The sequence below is a fragment of the Ambystoma mexicanum genome, chromosome 7q (assembly GCF_040938575.1).
Source record: "Ambystoma mexicanum isolate Mex_15411 chromosome 7q, UKY_AmexF1_1, whole genome shotgun sequence".
Classification (NCBI taxonomy): domain Eukaryota; kingdom Metazoa; phylum Chordata; class Amphibia; order Caudata; family Ambystomatidae; genus Ambystoma; species Ambystoma mexicanum.
This window is the reverse complement of record NC_090941.1, coordinates 839471562-839497041: the sequence shown is the minus strand read 5'-3', so window position 1 is coordinate 839497041 and position 25480 is coordinate 839471562. Positions and strand designations below refer to the sequence as shown.

Here is a 25480-nt window from a genome sequence, read left to right as displayed (position 1 = left end):
TAAAGCCAATTGGAATACCTTTGGTCAATATATTATAATGTAATGAAGTGGTGCAAAATAATAACAATGGCAGCTCTGCAATGTACAACACATTTGGCAATGGCATAATACAAATACAGTCTGGCAAGTATTGTGTTACAACAGTCTCGAACCAAAGTTAAATAGATTCATCATTGCCATATAACACTTGCATTTACACGTTCCATTAAGAGACCAGTAATTTCAGTTCCACAGAGACCAACATTCAATTGAAATATTTATTGCAAACCAAATGTATTTCCTCAAACATTTATACAGAAGTCCTTATGCCATTCGGTGGGAATCATTTCACGGAGAAAAATGGTGCTTTTAAGTTTAAAAACAAAACTAAAAAAAAGAAAAATGATGACATAACGGTGAACTTGAAGGATAAAAACAGACCGTTCATTCCATAAAAAAAGTTCCATCACAATCTTCCATATTTAGTCCCATGTTGAGCAAAGAAGCACATAAAACTGTACTACTTTATATATTTCTCCATGAATTTTTTGTGAAATTCTGATCGCAGTGTGTCATTTACAAATCGTTTGTCCTTTTTCAGTTCATCTACTCCCTTGGCACAGTTCTTGAACACAACATCATCATCCCACCTGCAACAAGAAAAAATATGTTTAGCTGAGGTGGTGGTGTGGGGGGGGGAGGGGTGTCACAGGTCAAGCTGGTCATGACTTATTTTCAATGCCCTTAAGTACAGCCTTGTGGAGTGCAATCCAAAGTGATTTGATCAACAAGAAAGCAGCATCAATAAACTCACTAAAAAGTAAGTTGTCCTGTGAGAACTGGGCTTTCTTAAAAATGTATAACTCAATATTACTGTTATTATATGGCCAAGCATAAACCAAATCCACACAATACAATGTAGCTTGTGCATCGGAGACCTCAAGTACACGATTCCGACCACACCTTCTGGCCATGTACATACCCGACCACATCCCAAACCTTTACTATTCTTCTGTGCGAATGCATGCAGGGGCTCTACACACAAAATCAGAAAATGCATACGACATACAGAACCCAAATGACCTGCAAACAAGAGAGGAAATACATAAAGCAGACACCATGCCGCACAATTCACCGCCAACTCAAATTAGGCACTCACCAAATTCAAATAAACATCAGCCTGAACAGTCCAACCCACATGACAGAATAAACCCCAACAGTTGAATATACAAACTACCCACACACCAGAACATCACAAATAGACAAACGATGCAAAACACTCACTTCAGTATCCTACCAAAGGGCACAGAGACACCTAAAAAAAATCTCACCACACACACCCTCACCCTACGAACTCCCCAACCCCAGAACACCACAACTAACCGTGATCTACTCAGAAGTAGAAAACCCTGCACAACCTAGACATCCCTCTTAATTACGGCGTCCCCAAAGGCTCGGTCCTCGGACCCTTCTTATTCTCTCTTTACACCTCTCTCCTTGCCCCTATTATCTCTTCCTTTGGGATTTCTCACCATTTCTATGCTGATGACACCAAGCTGTTCCTCTCCTTCTCCCCTGACTTGCATCTCAACCTCTCTTTATGTCTTACTGCCATTAAAGAGTGTATTTCATCTCACTATCTCTCTTAACACCGACAAGACTGAAGCCTTGTTCTTTCCTTCCAACTCCTTAACCTCTCCATCTCCCCCTCCATCCATCCATTTCCCCACTTCTAATCTTCCAATCTACAACCATGCTCATAATCTAAGCATATACTTTAACTCTTCCTTCTCCTTCTCTCATCATATCTCCCTTACTGCTCGGTCATGTTGCCATCATCTCTTCAACATCCGTAAAGTCCATCTCTCTCTCACCTTCCATGCTACCAAATTTCCTCCCTCATCTTCTCTCGCCTTTTCTATTGTTCTTCTCTCTTCTGCGGTCTTCCCGCTTCCCATCTTGCCCCCCTCAAATCCCTTCATCACTCTGCCATACGTACTCTCTTCTCAAGAACAATTTCCAGCTCACTTTCTTACCTACGATGGCTTCCTTTCCACTCCCATCTTAAATGTCACTCCCTTTGTCTTTAGATCTCTTCATGACCTTGCTCCTCCTTACCTCTCTTCTCTCCTCTCATTCTATACCCCCTTCTCGCTCCCTTTGTTCTGCTGATCTCTTCTTACTTTCTGTTCCCCCACCACCATGCGCCTCTTCTCGTTTCCGCTCCTTTCAGCTTCTTGCCCCCTTACACTGGAACACCCTACCTCTCTCTATCCTCTCCTCACCCACCTATTCCACTTTCCGCGCCTCACTGAAGAACTTCTTCACTCCCCTCCCTGATACATTCCCCCTCTATCCCTTCCCTCCTATTATCCTCTCTGTTCTCCTTATCTTGATCTGCCCCCGTCTTTCCTATGATGATCTCTCTTTTGTTGCTCACTTCTTTCATTATCATTACTCGCTCCCTCTCGATCCTACTCTACCCCCCTCCGCTCCTCTCCCTTCTTACTTGCAAATTGTGCTAAATAACGATTTTATGGTTTGATTCATGTTTACTGTTTTGCTCCGACTGTTCCATGTTTTATGTGTTACTTGATGTTATCTGTAAACCGCCTTGGATTAAGGCGCTATACAAAACAAAAATACAAATAAAAATATTGCACTTTGATTGAATAAATAGTTAACATATCAGACTCATCCAAACGTCTCAAACATGGCTCACCAAATAGCACACTCCATAACACATTCACGCTTTGTAACTATGCCACTTCACAGCACAATATGCAGCAAACATCCACACAATTATAAAAAGGACATACATTACCAGATATTGCATCATCCACCATGGATATCCAACCAGTCTGCACACATTGGATTATGGCAATCACTGCTATCTCTCATCGAATAACAGCAGTGAACAAGAAGGTCAAACATTTTATTTTAAGGGCTGAATCACACCTACAAACAATCCAACCATAAACTATAGAAGAAACCCAATGTATAACAGAGCACACAGCTTCCAATAAGAGTAGACCACGCCACATTGCACCCACCCTGAAACATAGGTCAGAGCATGGCCAACCTGATATTGATTAGACATCCCACAGATGTTCACACCACCAGCCCACAAAAACATAAGTCAGCCTAACAAACAGTACTCAAAAAGGGGGGCTTTTTAGCACTAGTTTGTGAGACTATCAAAACAGCTGTGCTTATATTTCTAACAGCACAACGGCAGGAGGATGCTCCCTACTAACAAGGATTTGCACAAAGGACAAACTGACTGCAAACTAATGCTAAAGTGGCTCAGCCTTTTAGCATTCAAACATTAAACATACATCTGTTGCGGGGGTGCCTATATTCGAAATAAACGTGTCCATAAAAGTAGAGGAAAAAAAAAAAAAACTCTACATCAACAGAAAAAAAAACAATTCTCACTTTTTGGATTTTGTAGGATATCCTTGAAATGTGATGCCAGCACTAGACTCAATGCAAGCAGCAGACATACACAATTCAGTCATACATAGCATTCCAAAAGGGGAAATTCATCTGAGCAAGATGAATATGTAGTACTGAGAGGAATTTGAAAAAGCAGTAAATCTTATGACTACAGTTTTGTGAAAGAGGGGACAAGAAGAGTAGCGTTCTGGAAGCGATAGTCACTACAGAGACATTATCATGGAATAGAGGATCCGAGAGACATAATAAACAGGCCCCAGTGTTGTTTACTATTATTTTATTTTTTAAAGATTCATCTGGAAAAACGTTTAGGCAAACACTGGCACGTGTTAATATAAGACAAAGAACTGAGTGTTTTTGGAGGACTACAAAAATAGTTTACAAAAAGGCAACTACCTTCCAAAAGATACTAAGTCTGAGCTTTTTGAGACCACACACAAAGGACAAAATATGGTTAGCGAAACCAGGATCTATAAACATAGAGGCTATGTAATCTTTCCTTTTGGACAATACGAAAACGTAAAGAGCGCATTGAGAAACACCTAAATGAGATTCGCAATTAAGACCAGAGGCAACCTCTCAGTGTGAGCAGGGAACAATAACATAATACTGACATTGATAATGAAGTTCATAGGCTTAGAATGGATAAAACCATTAATAAGAAAGGGAAAACAAGGCATGAAATGAGACGGCATAAACCAATTTAGATTTCTTTTTTTTTCCAAAAACACTTTATTAATTTTCACAAAACATAAGTAACAATGTTCCACATTCATCAAAAAGAATAAAATATACAGAACAAAAGCATCATAAACAGTTCAGACCATAAAAAGACCAATCCTAGTGAAACACAATCAACAAATAACACCAATATCTAAAAGACAACACAAACACAAAAACAACACGAAAAACACCACAAATGGGAAGAAAAGTAAAAAAGAAAAGAAAAAAATTACAAAAAAAGGGGGGCACCAACTGCACGACGAATACCATATCTACCAAAGCAACCCAATTTGCACGTCAATCATAAAGAGCCAGAAACGGACCCCATAACTACACATAATCCGCATCTTTATCCTTATTATGAAATTAAACCTTACCATATTGTGCTAAAATATGCAATTCCGTCAGCCAATCATCAACATTAGGTTTTTTCCTAGTTTTCCAAACCCTGAGAATTAACTTAATCGCCACCATTATGGCCCTGTCAATCCAGCAAGAATGTCTCCTAGCTCTACCACCTCTATCTTTACGGGAAAGTATAATATTAACTGCCGACCTCCGCAAAACCACACCAAAAATCAAATCAATCCCATCAATTACTGCCTTCCAAAACTCCTGCACTTTCGGGCAATCCCACAATAAATGTAATAAAGAACCTCTATCAACATTACAACACCAACACAAATCGTCAGGCCGTAGCCCCAATTTAAACATCTTAACTGGCGTGCAATATAACTTCCAAATAACGTTGTCGAATTAAACGTAAACCCATATCAGGTCCCAAATTTAAACTAACCTTCAGAATATACTTCCAATCCCCTCAGAAATATCATCCTGAACATCATCCGACCAAATTTCTCTCAGTCTAGACCATGCACCTTGGAGTTTCTCATCAATAGGCATACATTGCATATAGGTACATACACCATATTCCTGACCCTTTAACAACTTACTAATCTCTGGTTTTTCCCCAATAGAACCATCAGCCATTTCTATCCTACTATTTATCATAGTCACTAAAGTCAAGTACCTATTAATTTCACTCTGCCTCAAACCGTACATTTCCTTCAATTCCACAAAACTCAACGACCGGTCATAATCCATCACATCCGCCAGCCTCAGAATTCCTTTATTTATCCAACTAATCCAATTCAAACATTTATTATCAATCTGCAATGCCGCATTATGCCATTTTGAAGCATCAGGACTGAAACCATAACTCATTCCATTGTCTATAAACCTGTCTAGTTGCCACTATTGGAATTAACTTCAATTTTTTAGTTGGTAATTTATCCATACTATATATGGTCTCCAGGTCAAATGGAGCACAAATTGCAATCTCTCCCATCTCTTAATCAATAATGACATATTCACAGTTACCAAATCCAAATGAAATTGTAGCAATTTCTTTAAATCTCCAATAATATGAATCCCTAAATACTTAACACACCCTGGTGACCACTTACAATTCCACAAACGAAAAAATATTACACTCGCATTTGCTAGACAAGGGAAATACCTCAGTTTTATCCCAATTCACGTTATGCCCTGATAATTCACCCACTTCTTGAAACATCGCTTTTATTACATAGCCACAAACTTCAGGATTTGACAACATAAGAAGCATAACATCAGCATACGATAAAACTTTAACTTCAACTTTCCCAACGATAAGTCCTGTAATAATCTCACATTGTCTAATATAAGTTGCAAGTGGTTCTAACGCCAAATCGAACAAAAAAGGTAACGGACAGCCTTGTCTCGTGCCCCTCAATAAATGAAATAAGTCTGAAATTACCCCATTAACCAACACTCAGGCCCTAACATCTCTATGAATACACTTCACAATTTTCATGAAAATTGGGCCAAAGCCAATTCAGTAAAGTGTATTCCAAAAACTTCCAGTTAACCCTATCAAAGGCCTTTTCAGCATCAAAAAACCCAATGACTTCATTTGTATCTTTTCCAAAACGCTCACCAATCACATTTAACACAGTTCTGATATCATAGCCATACCGCCTTGGAATGAAACCCATCTGGGACCCATGAACCAGATCCCCCACATATAAAGTCACCGATGATGATGATGATTTGGGTTTAGTATTCGTGGTGAGTAGGAGAGAGATATCCACTTCAAAAGGTGGATAGGGCGCCTGGGGGGACTATATATAATGTGTAGGAGGATAGTTTGGGTGTCCGATAATGGAAGTTTGATGGCCAGGAGTTCGGCTGAAGGTAAGGTTGTGTTAGTTGCTTCTCTGATGTTTTAGGTTAGTTTTAGCAATAATAGCCACACCTCCTCCTATTCCGTTTTTTTCTGTCAGCACGGAAGATGTTGTAGTTATCAGGGATGGCTAAAGCTAAAGTAGGACAAGCTGCTAAGTGGAGCCACGTGTCAGGGATAGCGATGAAGTTGAGGTGGTTAACAGAGATAATGTCTACAACATCGGTGGCGGGGGCTACCAAGGAGCGGGCATTAATGAGAGCGCCCTTAATGGGAATGGAAGTAGGGTTGACTTTTGAGGGTAGTGGAATGTGGGACACAATTGTTAAAGAACCGCTTCAACATAAGTTATTGTATGTTGTATATATTATATATTGTTTGAGGATCAAAATGTCAAAAAAATAGGTTATCACATAAGAGTTATATAGAAGTAGCACATGTTATACACAGATGCAAATTATTGGGTGGCTATATTAAAATTGTTTTTTCTACTTCAACTGTTCAGCACTGATTTACAATAATTTAATAGTAGGATTAGTCAAAGTAAGAATTTTACTGTAAGCGAGGTAAGTAAGGTAGATGAACTAGTTACTCTTACCTTGTAACGTTCTTTCGATGGGATGTTCCTCCGACGTATTCCTTATCTTAGATAGAAATCCTTCAGCTTTGCTGGCCTCGGAAAATTTTTTCGCCAGAGGGCGCTGCGCGTCGATGATCGCCGAGTCGATGACCCTCGACGGCCTCCGTGCCGACGTCGACGTCATCCTGCCTATAAAGGCCGCGCGCAGCGTCCGTTGCTCAGTTCCGTTTTGTAGTCCCCAGTAATGTTTTTGGATTAGACTAATCACCTTGAAGGAGCATAGGCTGCAAACCCACAGGAAGTCATACTGCGGGGATGGATGGGAGGGTCGATAAGGAATACGTCGGAGGAACATCCCATCGAAAGAACGTTACAAGGTAAGAGTAACTAGTTCTTCGAAGGGATTGTGTCCTCCGACGTATTCCTTATCTTAGATAGACTCCCATAGCAGTGGTATTGTGACTGGAGGCGGGAGTAATAAAAGTTATGTTACCCTTCCAGAATGGACAGAGTGTAACACAGCCTTGCCGAATCTAGTTTCTTGACTAGAGGAGGAATCCAGGCTATAGAATTTGGTAAATGTATGTGCGGACGACCATGTGGCAGCCGCACATATATCTCGAATTGGCACCCCTCTTTGAAGGGCTGAGGATGTTGCGATACCCCTGGTAGAATGAGCCCTTAGATTTTGAGGAGGCTCCTTTCCTGCCAATTTGTAGCACTCCAGAATGGCTAAAATAATCCATCTGGAGATGGTTTGTTTTGTTATTGGAAGGCCCAACTTATGTCCTGCATAACCTACAAAGAGTTGGTCTGCTTGTCTGATCTTAGCCAATCTGCTGATATAGAAGCTCAAGGCTCGCTTAGGGTCCAGCCTGTGCAGTCTCTCTTCCTCCTTCCCCGGATGAGGAGGAGGGTAGAAAGAAGGTAATATAATCTTCTGAGTGATGTGAAACTCCGAGACTACCTTCGGGAGGAAGTTAGGCTTCACCTGAAGAACAACTTTGTCCTTGTAAAAGATTGTATGTGGAGGTTTACACGATAAGGCTTGCAACTCGCTAACCCTTCTAGCAGATGTCAATGCTATTAGCAAAACAGTTTTGAGGGTGAGAAGCTTCAATGAACAAGAGTGTAGTGGTTCAAAAGGGGCACCCTTTAGGAAGTTTAAAATTAGGTTTAAATCCCATAAGGGAACTTGAAAAGGTTTCGGGGGATAAACATTAGTTAATCCTTTTAGGTATTGTATTACCAATGGAATTTTGAAGTATGAAGGCTCCTCTGCAGTGCGCTTAAAGATTGATAGCGCTGCGAGATAGCCCTTAATTGTGCCAACCTGTAGGCCTGAATTAGCCAGGTAAAGTAAGAATGACAACACCATAGGTGTACCACAAGAAAAGGGTTCAATATTCTTTTCTCTGCACCAGCTGCAAAATTTGTTCCAACGGCAGCGGTATAGAGTTTTAGTTGCCGGCCTTCTGGCCGAAAGCAACACCTCCATAACATCATCCGGAAGGTCCCAATCCTTGTACCTCAACCTTTCAGACACCAAGCGTGAAGGTTGAGGGTCTTGATGGCTGGATGGAGAACCTGACCTTCCTTCTGCGAGAGAAGATCCTCTCTGTATGGCAGTCGAATTGGAGGGCAGATGGACATGTCTAGAAGGTCCGGGTACCACGTTCTCCTGGCCCAATCCGGGGCAATTAGGATCATGGTCTTCCGAAACCTTCTCAACCTCCTGATCATTTGAGGAATGACAGGGACCGGAGGGAACGCGTACAGAAGTGGGAACTCCCAGTCCACTACGAACGCATCTCCTAGAGCTCCTCTCGGGGGAAATTCCCTTGAGCAAAATCTGTCGCACTTCCTGTTGATACTGGTGGCGAACAGATCCACTTGAGGGGTTCCCCAAAGGGCGAAGATCTCTTGAAGGACTTCCTGAGCTATCTCCCACTCGTGAGAGACTGTGCTCTGCCTGCTCAGAGCGTCCGCTGTCAAGTTCTTCTCTCCGGCTAGGTGAATTGCCGATAGAGAGATTCCTTCCTGAATTGCCCAAAACCAGAGCTGCATCGCCTCTCTGCACAGTGGTAGTGAGCCTACGCCTCCTCTTTTGTTGAGGTAGTGCATGGCCACTGTATTGTCCGTCATTATTAGGACGTGTCTTCCCCGTACAGACGGCAGAAAAGCCTTCAGCGCTAGTCTGATGGCTCTCAGCTCCAACAGGTTGATATGTAGTCTGGACTCCGATGGAGACCAACGACCGCTGATGGTCAAGTCGTTGGCGTGAGCTCCCCACCCCGTGAGTGAGGCATCCGTGACTACTGTTATCTCCGGCCATGGTTGCCAAAACATTTCTCCTTTCAGGATGTTCTCCCGACAGGCCCACCACTGAAGGTCTCGGGCTACTTTGACCGGGATCCGAAGGAGATCTGTCATCCTTCCTGAGAACTGTGACCACTGAGTTCTCAGTGCCCACTGGAGGGATCTCATTCTCAGGCGAGCCTCCGGCACGAGGAATATGCAGGATGCCATGAGGCCTAGCAACCTCAGAAAGTCGTAGGCTGGGAGATATTGGGCATTCTGAAATCTGATGACCATCTGCAGAATATCTCGAGCCCTCACCTCTGGTGGCAAGGCTTTTCCCAGGGAAGTGTCCAGGACTGCTCCAATGAATTGGAGTCTCTGTGATGGTATCATCTGTGACTTCTTTAAATTGAGGGAGAAGCCCAGCTTGTGAAGGAAGTGGCAAACATAATCTAGTTGTCTCTGAGCCTGTTCCGAAGATACAGTTCTGATCAACCAATCGTCTAGGTAAGGGTAGACATGAATCCCTTCCCTCCTTAGACTTGCAGCCACAACCGACATTAGCTTGGTAAAGACCCTCGGGGCGGAGGTTAGCCCAAATGGCAGAACTCGAAATTGATAATGAGAGCTGCCAATTGCGAACCTCAGGTATCTCCTGTGCCTGGGATGGATCGGCACATGGAAATAAGCGTCCTGGAGGTCTAGAGATACCAACCAGTCCTGAAGCTGGAGGGCCTGAAGGATCTGAGAGAGAGTCACCATCTTGAACTTGTCCTTTCGGAGGAATTTGTTCAATTCCCGTAAGTCTAAGATGGGTCTCAGTCCTCCGTCCTTCTTCGGTATTATGAAGTAGGGGGAGTACCAACCCTTGTTCCTTTCCGCTACAGGTACCAGTTCTATGGCACCTTTCTCTAGCAGGTCTAAAACCTCCTGCAAGAGGAGCGGATCTGGAAGCTTCAAAGGGTTGTTCCCCGGTGGATGACTCTGAGGGATATGTAGGAAGGGCAGGCAGTAACCTTGGGCCACTGTCTCCAGAGCCCAAGCATCTGACGTAATAGCCTGCCATTCCGTCAGATGGTGAGTTAACCTGCCCCCTACTGGTGTTCTGTGAGGGGAGACCTCAGAGTGGTTTTGAAGCGGCTGATGCAGTTGCCGAAGGTAAAGTGGCTCCTGCTCCTGCGGGTGCGGCTTTCTTTCCCCTACCCCGTCCACCACGGGTAAATCTTCCTTGGCCTCTTTGAGCCGGTCGTCCCCTGCCCCTTCCATATGAGGAATAGTAACGAAAGGACCCTCCTCTCCACGATGATCCCGAAGGACGAAAGGTATTCTGACGGATAGCAGCTCCCAATGACTTGGCTGCTGCCTTGGACGTTTGCAGTTTCTCCAAACTGTCATCCGCCTTCTTTCCAAAGAGGGTAGAACCGTCAAAGGGCATATTCAAAAGCCTGGTCTGCACGTCAGAGGCAAAACCAGACTTCCTCAACCACGCATGCCTGCGGATTGTGGTACTTGCCGCCATGGCCCTGCTGATACTGTCAGCAGAATCTAGGCCAGTTTGTAGGGTCTCGCACATCGCATCTTTACCATCCCTGATGATGTTTAAAAATGCGTCCCTTTCCTCTCCTTCTTGGAGGCAGTCAGCCGCTGATGAAGCGCACTCCCAAAGGGTGTGGCTGAACCTAGCGAGCGTACAGGTCGCGTTAATAGACTTTAACGCCATGCTACAGGCAGAAAAAACCTTCTTAGCCATGGCATCATACTTTTTGTCATCCCTATCCTGCGGAGCAGTGGGGTATGCAGATGTGCTGCCTGATGAGGTTGCAGCCTGTACAACCAAGCTCTCAGGAGTAGGGTGTTTTGACAAATATTCAGGGTCAGAACTAGCCACCCTGTATTTTGTTGACAGTTTTTTATTTACTGCCGGGATAATTTCTGGCGTTTCCCAGTTTGTCAAAATCCTTCTCTGTAGAGCAGAGTGAAATGGAACCACAGGATCCTCCTGTGGGCCCTTGTCCAGTATGTCAGTGAGGTCATCCTGCTGAAAGGCAGGAGAAGGTGCAGACCAACCCATAAATTCTATGATTCTAGACATCAGAGCTCTATATGGAGTCTCCGCATGTTCTCCTGGGTCTGGTTTGATAAATTCTGCTTCAGGAGAAGTGTCCAAGCCACTAGCTTCCTGAAGTGCATCCTGAAGATTTTTTAATCTTCCTTCCTCAGAGGCGAAAGTCTCTGGCTCTGGTGATGTGGTCCTCTGTAAATCAATATCTTGGTCTGAATCCTCCCTTTCCTCAAAAATCGAGGTTAAAGGGGGATACATTGGTTTTTGGAATGGTATAAACCCCATTTCCAATGCAGAAGGAGCCATCATCACAGGCCTTGAAAACGTCGATGTCGTCGACACCGACGTGAAAGTACTCGAAGGCGCCGTGAAAAGCGTCGAGAAATGTGTACTAGGCCTCGAAGAACTCGAAAGGATCGGAGTCCTGCTCGAGAACGACGTCGACGTTCTCGGCGTCGAGTCGGAGGTCTTTTGTCTAACCGTTGGCTGTGGAGTAGCCGTGGTTCTTTCCTTCACCGGCGTCGATATCGGCGTCGACGTCGGCGTCGACTCGATCGACTGATGCGCCGATGAATCCTTCGACAACGGCGTCGATGGCGCCGACCTCTGTTTCGAAGGAGTTTTCGACGATGGCGTCGATGATGCTTTATCTCCCGATGGCTCGAGGCGCTTTCGGGTTGACTTTTCCGCCGGGTACTGCGACTCGCGGCGTTTAGATTTTTTGGGTTTTTTACCCGGGGTATCACCCTCAGCTGTCTTCGAGGGGGACGAGGCCGCTTTCTCGAAGACGCTTAGCATCTTTTTCCTGAATTCCTCCCACTCAGCTTGCGAGCTGCGTTTTGTGGGGCAATGAACTCTCTCAGGAGAACTCGACGAAGATGACGAAGGGGATCTCCTACGTCTCTTCTTCGAGTGTCTCGATGTCGACGAGTGGTGGGAGCCACTTCGTGATCTAGATCGAGAGTGTTTTTTATGGTGAGGAGACGAACGTCTCGACTCTACCGAAGAAGCTTTCGAGGAAGTTAAAGTTGACCTACCTCTCTCGAGCTTCCCCCTACGCTCCTTCAAGGCTTTCGCCGTCATGGAAAGGCATTCCTCACACTCCGAACTCTGGTGCGTGATTCCCAGACACCACAAACAGACCCTGTGAGGGTCCGTCAACGACATTTTCTTCCCGCAGTCTCGGCACTTTTTGAAACCGGACCGAGGGGTCGTCGGGTCGGAGGAGGATGCCATCGATATCGAGGTAAATAGTAGTTATTATATACGTTATCTTGACGAGAACTGAGCAACGGTGTTCCGAGGCACAACGAAGCGCGGAAAAACGGAACTGAGCAACGGACGCTGCGCGCGGCCTTTATAGGCAGGATGACGTCGACGTCGGCACGGAGGCCGTCGAGGGTCATCGACTCGGCGATCATCGACGCGCAGCGCCCTCTGGCGAAAAAATTTTCCGAGGCCAGCAAAGCTGAAGGATTTCTATCTAAGATAAGGAATACGTCGGAGGACACAATCCCTTCGAAGTTGAGTTATGAATACAAGTTGATATTTACCATGAAAAACTTGAGACCTTTGTAACAAAAAGGTGTTCAACCAAATTACGAGTACCACTTAAAGGTTGGTATAAAAGGAGTGCGGTAGGTGTTCGGAATTAGTATTTCTACACTTCTCCACGCAAATACGTAATGACATCATGCAGCCTGCATTGTAAATGGCATCACACTAAACATGCATATGGATGGTGCCATTTTGGCATTCCAGGAGACCAAAGATGCAAGAGTAAATTAGAAGCAGCGTTCTACCAAAGTATAACCAGAAGTGCTGTCGAAAGGCTGTCCACATTTTAAATAACCTCTGTAAGGTATGTGTATTTTGTGGGAGTATAATTAGTAAAGTGGGAGAGTTTGCATTTTATTTAAAATAGTAATGAACTATTACTAATTGGGAGCTAGATAACAAAATCAGATCAAAGGATTAATGTGACCATTGCTTATTTGTGGATTTAAGTTAAGGTTTTTCATAATTTTATAAAAATTATACATTATTAAACAAGAAGAGAAAGTAAATCAATTATTTCAATAAGATTTTAGAAGAGAAATGTGTAGGAGAGAAAATATTCCCCATTATTGAACATTTTATTTCTCATACAGCTGAAAAGCAACTCAAGATTAAAAGTGCAAGAACTTGGAAGTAGAATACCACTCTAGAAATATAATTCTGTAAGTGAAGGATAAGTCAGAACTATTTGAGAAACTATTTGCTCCAGAAATAGCATTCCATGTCAAGACTCGAGGCGAGCATTATGCTCAACGTCTTTATTTACTGCTTCCAGCAGCTTTTCAAAATCTTAAAACCTTCCTTTTTTTCCATCAGCCTGAGGCTGTAAAACAAAACAGTGTATGAACAAAAAAAGGAGGAGAGAAGAGAAGTACACAAATCCATGAGTCTCTCCTGTATGGTAGTCCTGAGCCTCTGTCTCAACCTGCAATCAGGGCTCATCCAAAGCTACAAATCCCCGTCCACCCAGGCCCTTTCCTCTTCTTTTTTGCGGCTGCCGACAAGTTACATGTATAATTGTTTACAACATGCATACTAATGGCAATGTATTAGTTCGCACTTATGCACATTTATAGTTAACGCGTGTTGGCTTTAGCATTCTGGTAATACACTGTCAGATTTGATTGTATCCATCAATCGTCGCGTAGCGCAAATGCTAACTTTTTGTCGCCCTTGGAGGCAGACCGGGCCTGCGAGCGAACTCACTCGCCTCACGGCTGCGGTCTGCATCTACATACGTTTTTAGGTAGTCTCCCCCTCTTCCCTCCACACTAGTATGAGGCTGTGTAACAGCTGCTGACCGGCGTTCATACGCTGTGGAAGATCAGCATGACACACTCCGCACGCATTACGCATGCGCAAGTAGTTTGCATTTTCAGAGGTGACTGAAGCAAACGCTTGACTCCGTTTCTCCCTCTTTTAAAGCGGTATCAAACAAAAAGAATTCACATGCTGGCGCAGCGGGTCAGTAGGCATCAGGAGAAAATATTTATTCATTTAAAAAAAAAAAAAAAATCCCTCGATCGGTTGGATAGTGTGACTGCTAGGCAACATTCCCTTAAGAATTGATTTATAGGAGACTACACCACCCTTGTCCTCTTGGTATTAGGCAACCCACCTATAAGTATAGGCCGAGTACTACACAAGTTGGTGGTGTGACTGAGCAGCCAGACTTATCTCAAGAGGGGTAAATGCGAGCTGTAGCATTGGAATTCACAAATACAAGTATCCAAATAACACTTATACTCAAGTTTTTCTAGTAAAATAATTTAACAGTTTTAAATAAGCATTCTTTAAAAAGGGCAAAGTGCAACAATAAAAATATACTTCAATATACTTTCTCAGAAACAAGGCAAACCAAGTAGATACTCCTAAGAGATGCTTCAAACACACTTCCTACACCCAGAGGTGACTTCACTAACTAGGACAGTAATGGCATTTATAAATCACTTTGGCACTTGGTAGAAAGGAAAGGTTAAATGAAGGAAAAAGGTTAAACAGGTTCTCAGAGCGTGTGAGCACGTTTAAATCTCCCAATGAAGTCTAGATAAAAAACCTTTACCAGCAATATTAGTGAAAAACCAATGTATCACCTATGAGGGGCAATAAGAATCAAAGTCAATGGAATAGAAGTGTCTGTTGGGAGCCAGGACAGCCAAAGTCAATTGGAGCAAAGTCTATGAAGCTGAGGCACTTCTTAGATAGAGGTCCTGCACAAAGTTAGAGAGTTTGTTGCAGAAAAATCACTGTAGGGTCACACGCTGTTACACTTGTGAAAGTTCGAGCTGAAATCAACTCTAGAAATCAGCTACTGCAAGTACCAACTGGGAAGAGCAGAAATATAAAGGAGGTAAGCACCCCAAATTCAGAACAGTACCTTTCGTTAGAAGAGTATCCAGCTGGCTTCTGTCTGGTTGCAGTTACGCAGATCCTGTGTTCCTGGGCCTCTGTCGTGGGGACAAGAAGGACAACGTCTGGAGGATTCCTGTACAGCAATTCAAAGGTCGGCGACAGCTACGGGCGTTCTTTGGATCACCGGCACTTTGCGATTTTAGCACTTGGTAAACAGCACCACCGGGGATCCCGGTTGGGCTTTCTTCACTCCTTGAGTCCAGTACACTGGTGAGGTGACTTGAGCTTGGGTCGTTCCGCTTTAATGGAGGGTCCTCAGGAGACTCCTGGAGCTTTTGGCCAGCTTACAGACATGGCACTCCACTATGGATTTCTCGACCACTGGCACTTTGTTCGAACAGCAGCAAAGTAGTACAGCCAGTTAGGGAAGGTCTTCCAGCCAAGTTCGTCTCGAGGTTAGTTGGTCCCCGTTAGGCAAGATTGTATGCAGTACCGTGTGTGAGACTGCACCAGCCTTGTCCTCTTGGTCTTGGCAACAGTTAACCCAACTTTTGGTATAAGCAAGTACTACAAGTTTCTTGATTTAACAATTGTTTTATTTAACAGTCAGTTTGAATAAGCCTTCTTTAGAAGGGAGCAAATTAGTAACTCTTAAAATATACTTCCAAAATATACACACTCAGTTGCAATAAATCAGTAGATACCCATTTCAAGGGGAAAGATGGCCATTTCTGGTCAACGGTTAACAGGCTGTTGGGGAATGTTAAAGGGAGTACCGATTGCCCCATAGATTCTGCTTCTTGGTTATTCTTTTATACTAAAAAATATGCCCTGCCTGATGCCTTTGGAGGACTGGAGGATTTTGATTTGGGTTTATCTGAGAAGGGTATCTGCAATTGGAATAAGGAGGATATTGCATGGGCGATTGCCCATTTGAAGCCATCTAGGGGCCCTGGCCCCAATGGGATTACTCCCCTTTGTTCTTAAAGAGGACCCTGGAATTTGGGTTGAACTGTTAAAACCTATGTTCGACCATATCTTTCTGACCCACACAGTGCCTGTTTCTTGGTCTAAATCTATTACTGTTCCCATCTTTAAAAGGGGCGATAAAATGGATTTGTCCAATTACAGACCCATAGCTCTAACGGATGCTACAAGTAAGGTTTTTTCAATTCTGTTATTATGGGACCTCAATCTTGTTATCAGGGAACATAACCCGAGTAGGTTCCAGGTGGGGTTTTGTGTTGAGCTTGGTACTTCTTTAAATGCGGATTTCCCATCTTAGACATTATGTTCACCACTCGCATGTTGGGGGAAGTGTATTTGGCATCACTGGACATGTCTAGTGTCTTCGATGGGGCGATTAGATCCAGGTTATGGCACAAAATGATTACTCTGGGCATTCCCCGTAATATGGTCCAGTTGATTGTTTTGCTGCACTCTAATACATCCATCTGTGTACGTCTATCTGAAGATGGTGTTCTCTCCTCTGAGATACCCACCTTTACAAGGGCTAAACATGGATGCACTCTGGTCCCTACACTCTTCAATCTCTATATGTGTGATGCTGAGGGATTGTGGCAGAGCCCCTCCATTGCACCAGCGAGATTGGGGAGTGTAGGGCTGTAGTGGATGGCCTATGTGGAAGACTTCATACTGTTCGATAAAACTCTGCGAGGACTTAAGGCCCTAGCCTTAAGCATCCTAATGCAGCTTTTCTATGAATATGCAGTGGAAAACAATTTGTTTCCTAATGCCTCCAAATCTAAAGTTCTGATTCTAACTAAAAGGAAAAAGGATATCTAATATACATGGACTATGGGAACGGATACTGTGAAGCAGGTCAAGACCATAGTTTACTTGGGATACTATTTGGCTAACAGGATCAGCATTGAAAATTGGAAATCTATTCTATATGATAAAGCTAAGACACTTACTGCCCATATGAAATTTCTAAAGCAGAAAGTATGTAAATTCTGGCTTATTCCTCTGAGACGATATTATTTGGCCAAATATGAGGCTTATTCTCTACAGAGTTCACCTCTGCTCTCAGAACACAGGTGACCTTCTGAATACCATCCAGGGAGTTTTATGGAAGAATGTACTTGGTCTTTCTATGGCTATTTCAAATGTCATCATTAAAACACAAGTTGTGTCTGGTTTCTTTAAAGGCAAGGTATGCGGGGAGACAGTTGTCTATATTTAGAAGAATTATCGCTCTGCCCAACAACTCTCTCTATGAGAGTCTGAAGGCTGCCATGTTAGCAGGATCAGTACCATCTCTAAGAGAGTTTAACGAACGGATGTGCTCTGTGTTGGTCCATATCTGTTCATCTGAAGAGGACTTGATCCTCAGACCGGGGCATGTCAAAAAAGATCTTGTTCAGGTCTGACTGAGCCGAGACGGTTGACTGCATTGATTCATGTACAGGATTTATGGAGTATTCAAGGTTTATACATATTAAGGAATGTCCTCCGCTATGTATTGAAAAGTTTCCTTGTCCTATCAGATACATCAATTACATGCATTTCAGGTTAAACAAACCACCTGTTTTAGAGAAAATTAAAAGCTGGAAAATCACGAATATGAATGAGGGCCCAAGCGCAATGGGCAAGGAATGTAGGTTCTGTAGGGTAAGCAATACATGCGAGACTCTGAAACACTTGGTAGTAGAGTGTACATTCTTTAGTGCAGAACGACTTAAGGGCTATATAACGGATTATTCAGAGGTATCTAGAAATTTGTTTTGGTGTCGCTGTATGTGGGGTTCTGCTATTTCCTTGGTTTTATCTCTGAATCGTTTTCTTATATTGCTTACTTCTGAGTTGAATAAGAAAAAAGTAGTTTTGGAAGGGAATTCTTTGTAAACTGAAGTTTTTTCTGCCTTTATTTATATTCGGTTTTTTCTTCTGATCTTTTCTTTTTTGTGTTTTCTTTTTTTTCCTCCCTTATGATTTTTTTAAATATGAAAATGAATTAATTGTTTGTATATTTTGCTATGTGTATTTTGTTGTGTATGGTTTTTGTAAACTGTAAATTCAACAATAAAAAAAAAAATACCTATTTGGGATGTCATGCAGACACTTCCTACACCCTGAGGTGACTTCAATAACTAGGACACTGTGGACATTGATATATCACTGGCACATTTAGAGCAATAATGAGTTTGGTTTCTAAACGGAAAAGTTATAGGGAAGAAACAATGGTTAACAAATATTCTTAAGCAGGTATGTACTTTTGAACCCTCCAATGCAATGCAGATTAACCCTTTCCCAGCTACACAAGTTATAGAATGTGTGACTTTTTGGCAGGATAGGTAAAGCACAAAGTCAGAGGTTAGAAGAGTCTTTCAGGGAACCAGGACAGCCAATGTCAATTGAGCAAAAGTCTAGGAGAGTTGAAGGACTTCTAGAAGGTAAGTAAAACGTCTTGCACAATGTTTTAGAAATCTTTGTAGAAAATGAAATCGCTGCTGGGCCACCACAAGCTGGGAGGCTTGTGAAGGACAAAGCTGCAAGCAACTCTGCAAAGGCAACCAAGGCAAGTCTCAACTGAGAGCCAGCAAGAGTTAAGTACCCCTTAGTTTTACAGTACCTTAGGTCTGAAGAAATCTGTTCCAGCAGGCTTCTGTTCCTGTTGTAGTCTGCAGATCCTGTTCCTGGGCCTCAGTCGTGGGGACAATAGGGAGGACGTGGCAGAGGGAAAGTACTGGTGGACACTTACGAGAGCTCTAGGATTGCCTTTTTATTTCTTTTACTGCATACTAATTATAGCCAGCTTCCCCCTCCAGGCAGCACTGCGAGCATTCGGCTCTTGGATCACATGACGCCGTCACGTGACATCGCCGGGAGCTTCAAATCTCCCGCACAGCCGCCCTTGCGGCGGAAGCCATGGTGGTTGAAGGGCTGGTGCTGTTTGGTGTGGACGGCTGCCGGATGTTGGTGTACAGTACATTATACCTACTAAAACATTGAGAAACCTGCTTATTACTGGCCATACATGCAAATATTACGGATTGGTCCTCTCAAAGTCAGGATAATTTGACATTATTATTGACTCTGAGCTGCCACAAGCTGTGTGCTCCTGCCTTTGATGAGCACATCTGCTTGTCCTCACCGCTCCATACTAAAGACGCGGGGTTCGCATTGATGTTATCATTACTGCGAAATCTTTGATCTGGTTACACTCATCCATCTAACGACTTGGCGCCATTTGACCTAACCTTGGGCCTGTTCCCTTTCATACTTAAACCATTCCAGAGACTGCAGGCTCATATTGCATTACTGTTTTACTACGAACCCTTTGATCTGGTGGTTTGGCACCACGCACGCTTCTACTCACTGCTCTAAGGTTTACTCCACACATTTTAATATGAGGTTTGGCTTACGAAGCCAAAAAAGGATCTTCTATGCATCCAGATGCCATTTTGTCGGACCCGGCTGGTAGTAGCCAGCCACTCCTACCTGGGGCTAAGTGCTGGCCACCTTCCATTGGCCAATTAACATCTTCAACTTCTCTTTGTGCTCCGCCACCGCCTTCTCAAATTTCTTTCATCCAAAAAGAGGGTCTGTCTCCTACCTTTTCTACGGTGAAGCAAATACCGTCAATGGCGCCTACTCATAAAGCGCCGATTCATAACTCTGAGACTGTAGGTGCATTCACTATTCCTGCCACCCCCAATGGGGAATTGCACCAAAAACCCCCCAAACAATAAAAATCAATCAGCCTATCCCGGGACAAACATTTATGGATGATTATATCCTGACAGCAACCTCTACAAGTACAGAAATTAAACTACACAAAGCCTTTAGGGGTAATGCTATGCTGGACCATTCAGCCATGAGTACCCAGGCCTTTTTTGGCGGTAACAATAATATCACTGATATTAGTATTATTGAATGCGCAGACAAAGCCATTGTCCTGCCCTTTGCTGCTGAAACTCTTGCAAACTCGATCCCACAGACCAGGGGTGGTTCCTCTCAAAATACTCCAACGAACATCATCGAAGGAAAGTAAATCCCGCGTGGATGCAAGTTTGTGGGACGCAAACCAGAAGCACGCAAATTCACTGAGACTACACCATACTCTTAAAGACCTGGACAAACTTATTCATCTCACTCATCCGACAGTTTCCGCCTTGAATGTGGTGCTCAGCTCATTTGTTGACTTGTATGACAACATTTGGGCAGAACTAAAGAATTCTCAAAGATTAATGGTGGAACTCAACTCTAAAAAGGACTGCATTGGCACCGAAATTCTTGTAGAACTAACAAAGTGGATTGGATTGGAACTGAATTGTCCCAGAAACTGACTGCGCAGGTCCAGTTACCAGCTTCACATGGCAGTTTAACCTACTTTACGGCCGTGCAAATACTGCCATCAACATCTGAGATGCTAGAAATCTCGGACAATGTGGCCACTTCGGAAGTCCCCACTACAGCCTCATTACAGGTGCCACCTAAGGTAGTAACCCTTGATTGTCCTATCATCAGGGCTACGCCTCTTCCTTCCAAAGTGAATTCTCTACAGAATAATGCTCTACAGAATACTTACAATTCGAACTCTACAGCTAGCCAAGCTCTAATTGTTGCCGGTGCCTCCACTCAGGAAGGAATCTCTAAGACCAGTGCCCCATAAAAGCATTCAGCACCACGCAAACCGTGATCAATTAAGCAGAAAATGGCTACAAAACGCACCTACGTACTGTTTGCTAAAACCCCTGCACTCCCTCTATTTAAACCAAACTTCGGGCCTATCTCCGAGGGGCAAGGGAATCCTGTAGCCAGTGCATTGAAACCTACTGTCCAAGCTGACATTCTTCCTCCAGTCAATGCACACATGCTTTGTTATCCGCAAAGGTCCTATACATACAACCTTTTGGATACTTCAAAGAAAGCTGTGTCAGATGCCCCTTTAGCCCCCCCCCCCCAACCCCCCGCCTACTGCAGCACTGTTATCCACCTCGGCTCTGCATCGGGGATGTGGCCTTGGCAAATCCAGGACCTTTGAAGAAGTCCCTGTACCACCCACTGTGGACCGGTCCAAAAACTTAAACCCCCAACGATTTGCTGATGCAAAGCCTGGTCAACTATTTTCAATCTGGGCCCCCCCAGGCCACCTTGCGTCCGAATAATCATCTTAATCATTCCCTGATCCCTTTACCCCCTCTGGATTTGGGGACAGGGTGGGGAAGTTCCAGGCAGACAATATTCCTTCAGTATCTTTACACCCACCAATTTCGGCAGGCATACGAGACTTGGTGGATTGACTGCATAAACCATCTTCCAGGCCCCTGCAACTAGATTCTGCTAAATTGCAAGGTTTAAACCTAAAAGGTCCTCAAAATCAGCTTTCGGGCACTCTACAGAGACAAGAACGCAATAATACTTCCAATAAGAAACCGTTGCACTTGATCAAAATACAGAGTCGGCTGGAGCCGGATGTACCAATTTGTTTAAATAGATGTAATTTCCTGACCATCTTTTCGGAAATACCTGCCCTTTCCTCAATCTCTTCTAAAGATATTGCCAGTGTGGCTTTCCCGGATTGAGAGTGTCGAGATAGTAGCTTGCTTCTTCTCTGCTCGCCTCTAGTTAAGGAACTGATCCCTACACAAATGGAGCCCCTGCGGCAATTGGGCTTTGAGGTGGAATATAGACTGTCTTGGGAAACAGACCCTCAGGTGCCTCCTACTGCAGTTACTTCCTAAATCTTTTGCGGACCATCCTTATGGTCTTCAAGATAGGTCAGGCTTAAAGGATTTCCCTAAACAGCAGGATTTGGAAGTTGACTGAGCTACCATTATCTCAACCCTGTGGCAAAAATATGTGCCCTAGTCAGCTTACTCCCGGTACAGATCCAATTGGCACCTTAGACTTAATGTCTCAAATCGTGGAACTCGAGAGGCAATTCTCACTTATTTTCCAATCTGGAATGCCTGCTGCTGTTGAGATGTTAACACTGTCTGCTTACAAGAGACCTGGATGACCTCGACCCCATATCTAGATGGCTACCAAATTTTTGACCAGCATGCCAGACAGAACTTGGGGGGGGGTAGACCGTCAGGGGGTTTTATAGTTGCAGTCGATAACTGCATAGGTCTAAAGGGCATTGCTCTTTTGGGCCTACCATTTGGGGCACTGGGCGTGGATCTTACATCTGGTAGTGGAGACTTGAAACTACTAATTGTTAACATCTACTGGCACAGTGGGATTGGTGCGGTTGAATTGTTTGTTACTGCTGTCTCTCAGATTATCCTCGATTGTGCCTTTTCTAATGAATCTGGGCATGTCCTATTAGCAGGTTATTTAAACTGCGATTGCTTATTTGAGGAATCCCCATGGGAAATTTGTGAGTTGAACATGGTGAATCTAAGCTGCTCGAGGAAAAAACAAGCTGGCTATATATGGGTACGGGTAACATAAGCCTACAACCCCTGGTAGGCCATTCACAATCCCAAACTGACAACACCACCTGGCGGCATGGGCATTCTACTTCCATGCTGGATTATATTTTTGTCGACGACTACCTATGTAATAGATGCTCACTGTTTGAAATCCATATTAATAACTGGAGCGATCATGGTATTTTAACGGCAATCTCCAAGTTAAACCATCTTCATGGGACTCCGACCCAGTTACAGGTTGTACCCAATTCATCTGGTTCCACTGGACACCAAAAATATTGATACCCTGAACCTTAATTTGAAGGCTAAGCTTAACCAGACTACATACGACTGGAAAATGGCAACCTTCAATACTGTGGGGGACTTATTCAACCACCCAATTTGGTCAAGTGATACAATACTGTACATAGATTGCTACAATTCTAGAAGTGGGACCCCCACTTATATATACCTCCCTGCGACGTTGGCATACAACCAGTTGGAATTATCTGGTACATTACCAGTTGGGATCACTTTGTCCCAATATAACTTTTTGGCCTAGACATCCAACCATTGTGAATTAGACTGAATTTACCCAGATGGATAGCTTTAGGACCACTGGACCAACTTAGGAATTTGTTTCAAAGTAAAAACTCATGAAGAGTACACTTTGATCAGTATTAATGTTTCTGTTCTATGTCCAATTTTTAGGATTTCTCTTTGCCACACTATGTTTAAGTTGTAGTATTGTTTTATTTGAAAACATTATGGTTTGTTCTTTTGTAATCAATGTCTAATGTTTCACACAAAACTGTAAATATGTGTGTCTAATACAAGTTATATATTATCTAATACAAGTTATATATTTTCACAACCCCTAGTTTGTATGTGGGTTTTTCCTTCTGGACTTGGTCTTTTTGGGTCAAATATTTCTTTGAAGATATATTCTATTAGTAAAAAAAACCAGTGAAGGTTCCTTGATTTCATAAACTGGTCAGGCTTTATTCCATGACACATAATCAAGAGGAACCCTTCCAAGTAGCAGTACTAGTTTTTGTGCATCAACCTTCAATACTGTGACTGTCATCTCCCTTGTAAGGGCAGCGGTAGATGAATTGGGGAAACAATCAGTCTGTTATGCCCCTGTTGATAGGCATACCCATTGCTAAAACCCAGATTTAGCGTTGGCCAAATTAACAGGAACAAAGTCCTTAGGAGACTCAGACTATCGAATCTTGATATGACCATACGATCTGGCCTCATTAGAAAGACCAAACAAGGGTATAAACATTTTTGCAAATCAATTAAGCATCGAATCCTACAACAGGATGCCGAATTAATGCGTCAGGTCCTCATTAAGGCAAATGTGGGCGCATTTTGGACCATCGTTAACGGACGAGACATTGACCCGGCTATTGCCTTATTAAATCCGATCTGAGAACAAGGCTGGCTTTTTTTTATGCCAATAGATTTGCCCTTAAACCACTGCGGGTGGGGGGGGCGAAAATGTTTTGGATGGTATATCTATAAGCCCCTTTCTAAATGGGAACAGCCCATTGAGATTGACACTGTCTTGGAGCTAATTAAAAAGTGCAAAAGATCTAGAGCACCAGGCCCGAATGGCCTAACCAACAACACATTTAAGGCTGATCCTAACCTATGGGCCAATCATTTATGCCATGAGTTTAGAGACATCCTTCAATCTGGAGTCTGCCCAAATTCATGGTCACTAGCAAATGTCATCCCAATCTTTAAATGTGGCAGCAGGTCCGACCCAAAAAATGATCGCCCTATTGCGCTCATAGACGCAGATTGTAAAATCTTTTCTGCCCTACTCCTTTCACATCTCAAGGACTGGGAAAAAAACTGTCATCCTTTGAGTCTGTTCCAAACTAGTTTTTGTAAATTTCACTCCACAAACATCAACGGAATCGTGGTCAAGTGCATTCAGGATACTGCCTGGAGTAGTGACAGGGACCCTATCTTTGCAGCCTCTGTGGACCTCTCGGCAGCCTTTGACTGCATTGACCGTGAAAGGCTGTGGCATAATCTAGCTTTCTGGGGCCTACCAAGGGGACTATAGTGTCTTTTGGAGGGGGTCTATAAGAACACTGGTGTAAGAATACGCTTAAACCAAAAGGAGAATAGGTCAGCTGTTCGTACATTTTGTGAGGCTAGACAGGGGTGTGTCCTAGCCCCATGGGCGTTCAACCAGTATGTTTCAGACACAGCTGAACACCTACATAAGAGTCTAATAACTCCAAGACTGGTTTCCGCGAAGATTGTATAGTTGGCTTATGTGGATTTGACTCAACTAAGATGGGGCTCCAGCATCTTTTAGATGTTTTTGCCAACTATGCCAAGATAAATGGCTTGACCATCAACCCTGCCAAAACTAAAATCATTGCTCTATCCAAAAGATCTCATAGGAAAAAAAACAATTCCTGGAATCTGGAGGGGAGTGCGGGTTGGGGGGGCAAGGGTGTCCACTTCCAGGAGTTTCACCAATCGTGGCTATTACGTTGGGGCGAGTAGGGGCTTGAGAGGGCGGATAGATATGCTTTTGAACAAAGCTAAGGCACTGGAAAACCAGATCCTTTAAAATCGACCGTAAATACGGCCGATTCTCAATCAAACCAGCCCTTCTCTTCTATGAGGGGTAAATAGCCCCTAAAATGACATGGCTTGGAGCTATGTATGGTGTTCACCGTCTCTAGACTTGATCGAAGGTGCCATTTGGAGACAGGTTCTCCTCCTACCAAATGCGATCCCTTTGGCTGCAATTCGATACGAATTAGGCTACGTCTCTCTAAAGTCTCGGGTCCACTGGAGGATGCTTACGCTTTATGCAAAACTTG

The 25480-nt window shown here is 43.5% G+C and overlaps 1 protein-coding gene across 2 annotated transcripts in view; it reads right to left on the bottom strand.

Annotated features, from left to right (window-relative positions):
* Positions 1-243: 243 nt before the first annotated feature.
* CWC15 (CWC15 spliceosome associated protein homolog) overlaps positions 244-25480 on the bottom strand; it is a 126550-nt gene continuing 101313 nt past the window's right edge. For both annotated transcript variants that reach the window (XM_069639234.1, XM_069639235.1), the window contains one exon: positions 244-629. In XM_069639234.1, the coding sequence (XP_069495335.1) occupies positions 500-629 (130 nt within the window). In that variant the 3' untranslated portion in view covers positions 244-499. The remainder of the gene's footprint in view (positions 630-25480) is intronic.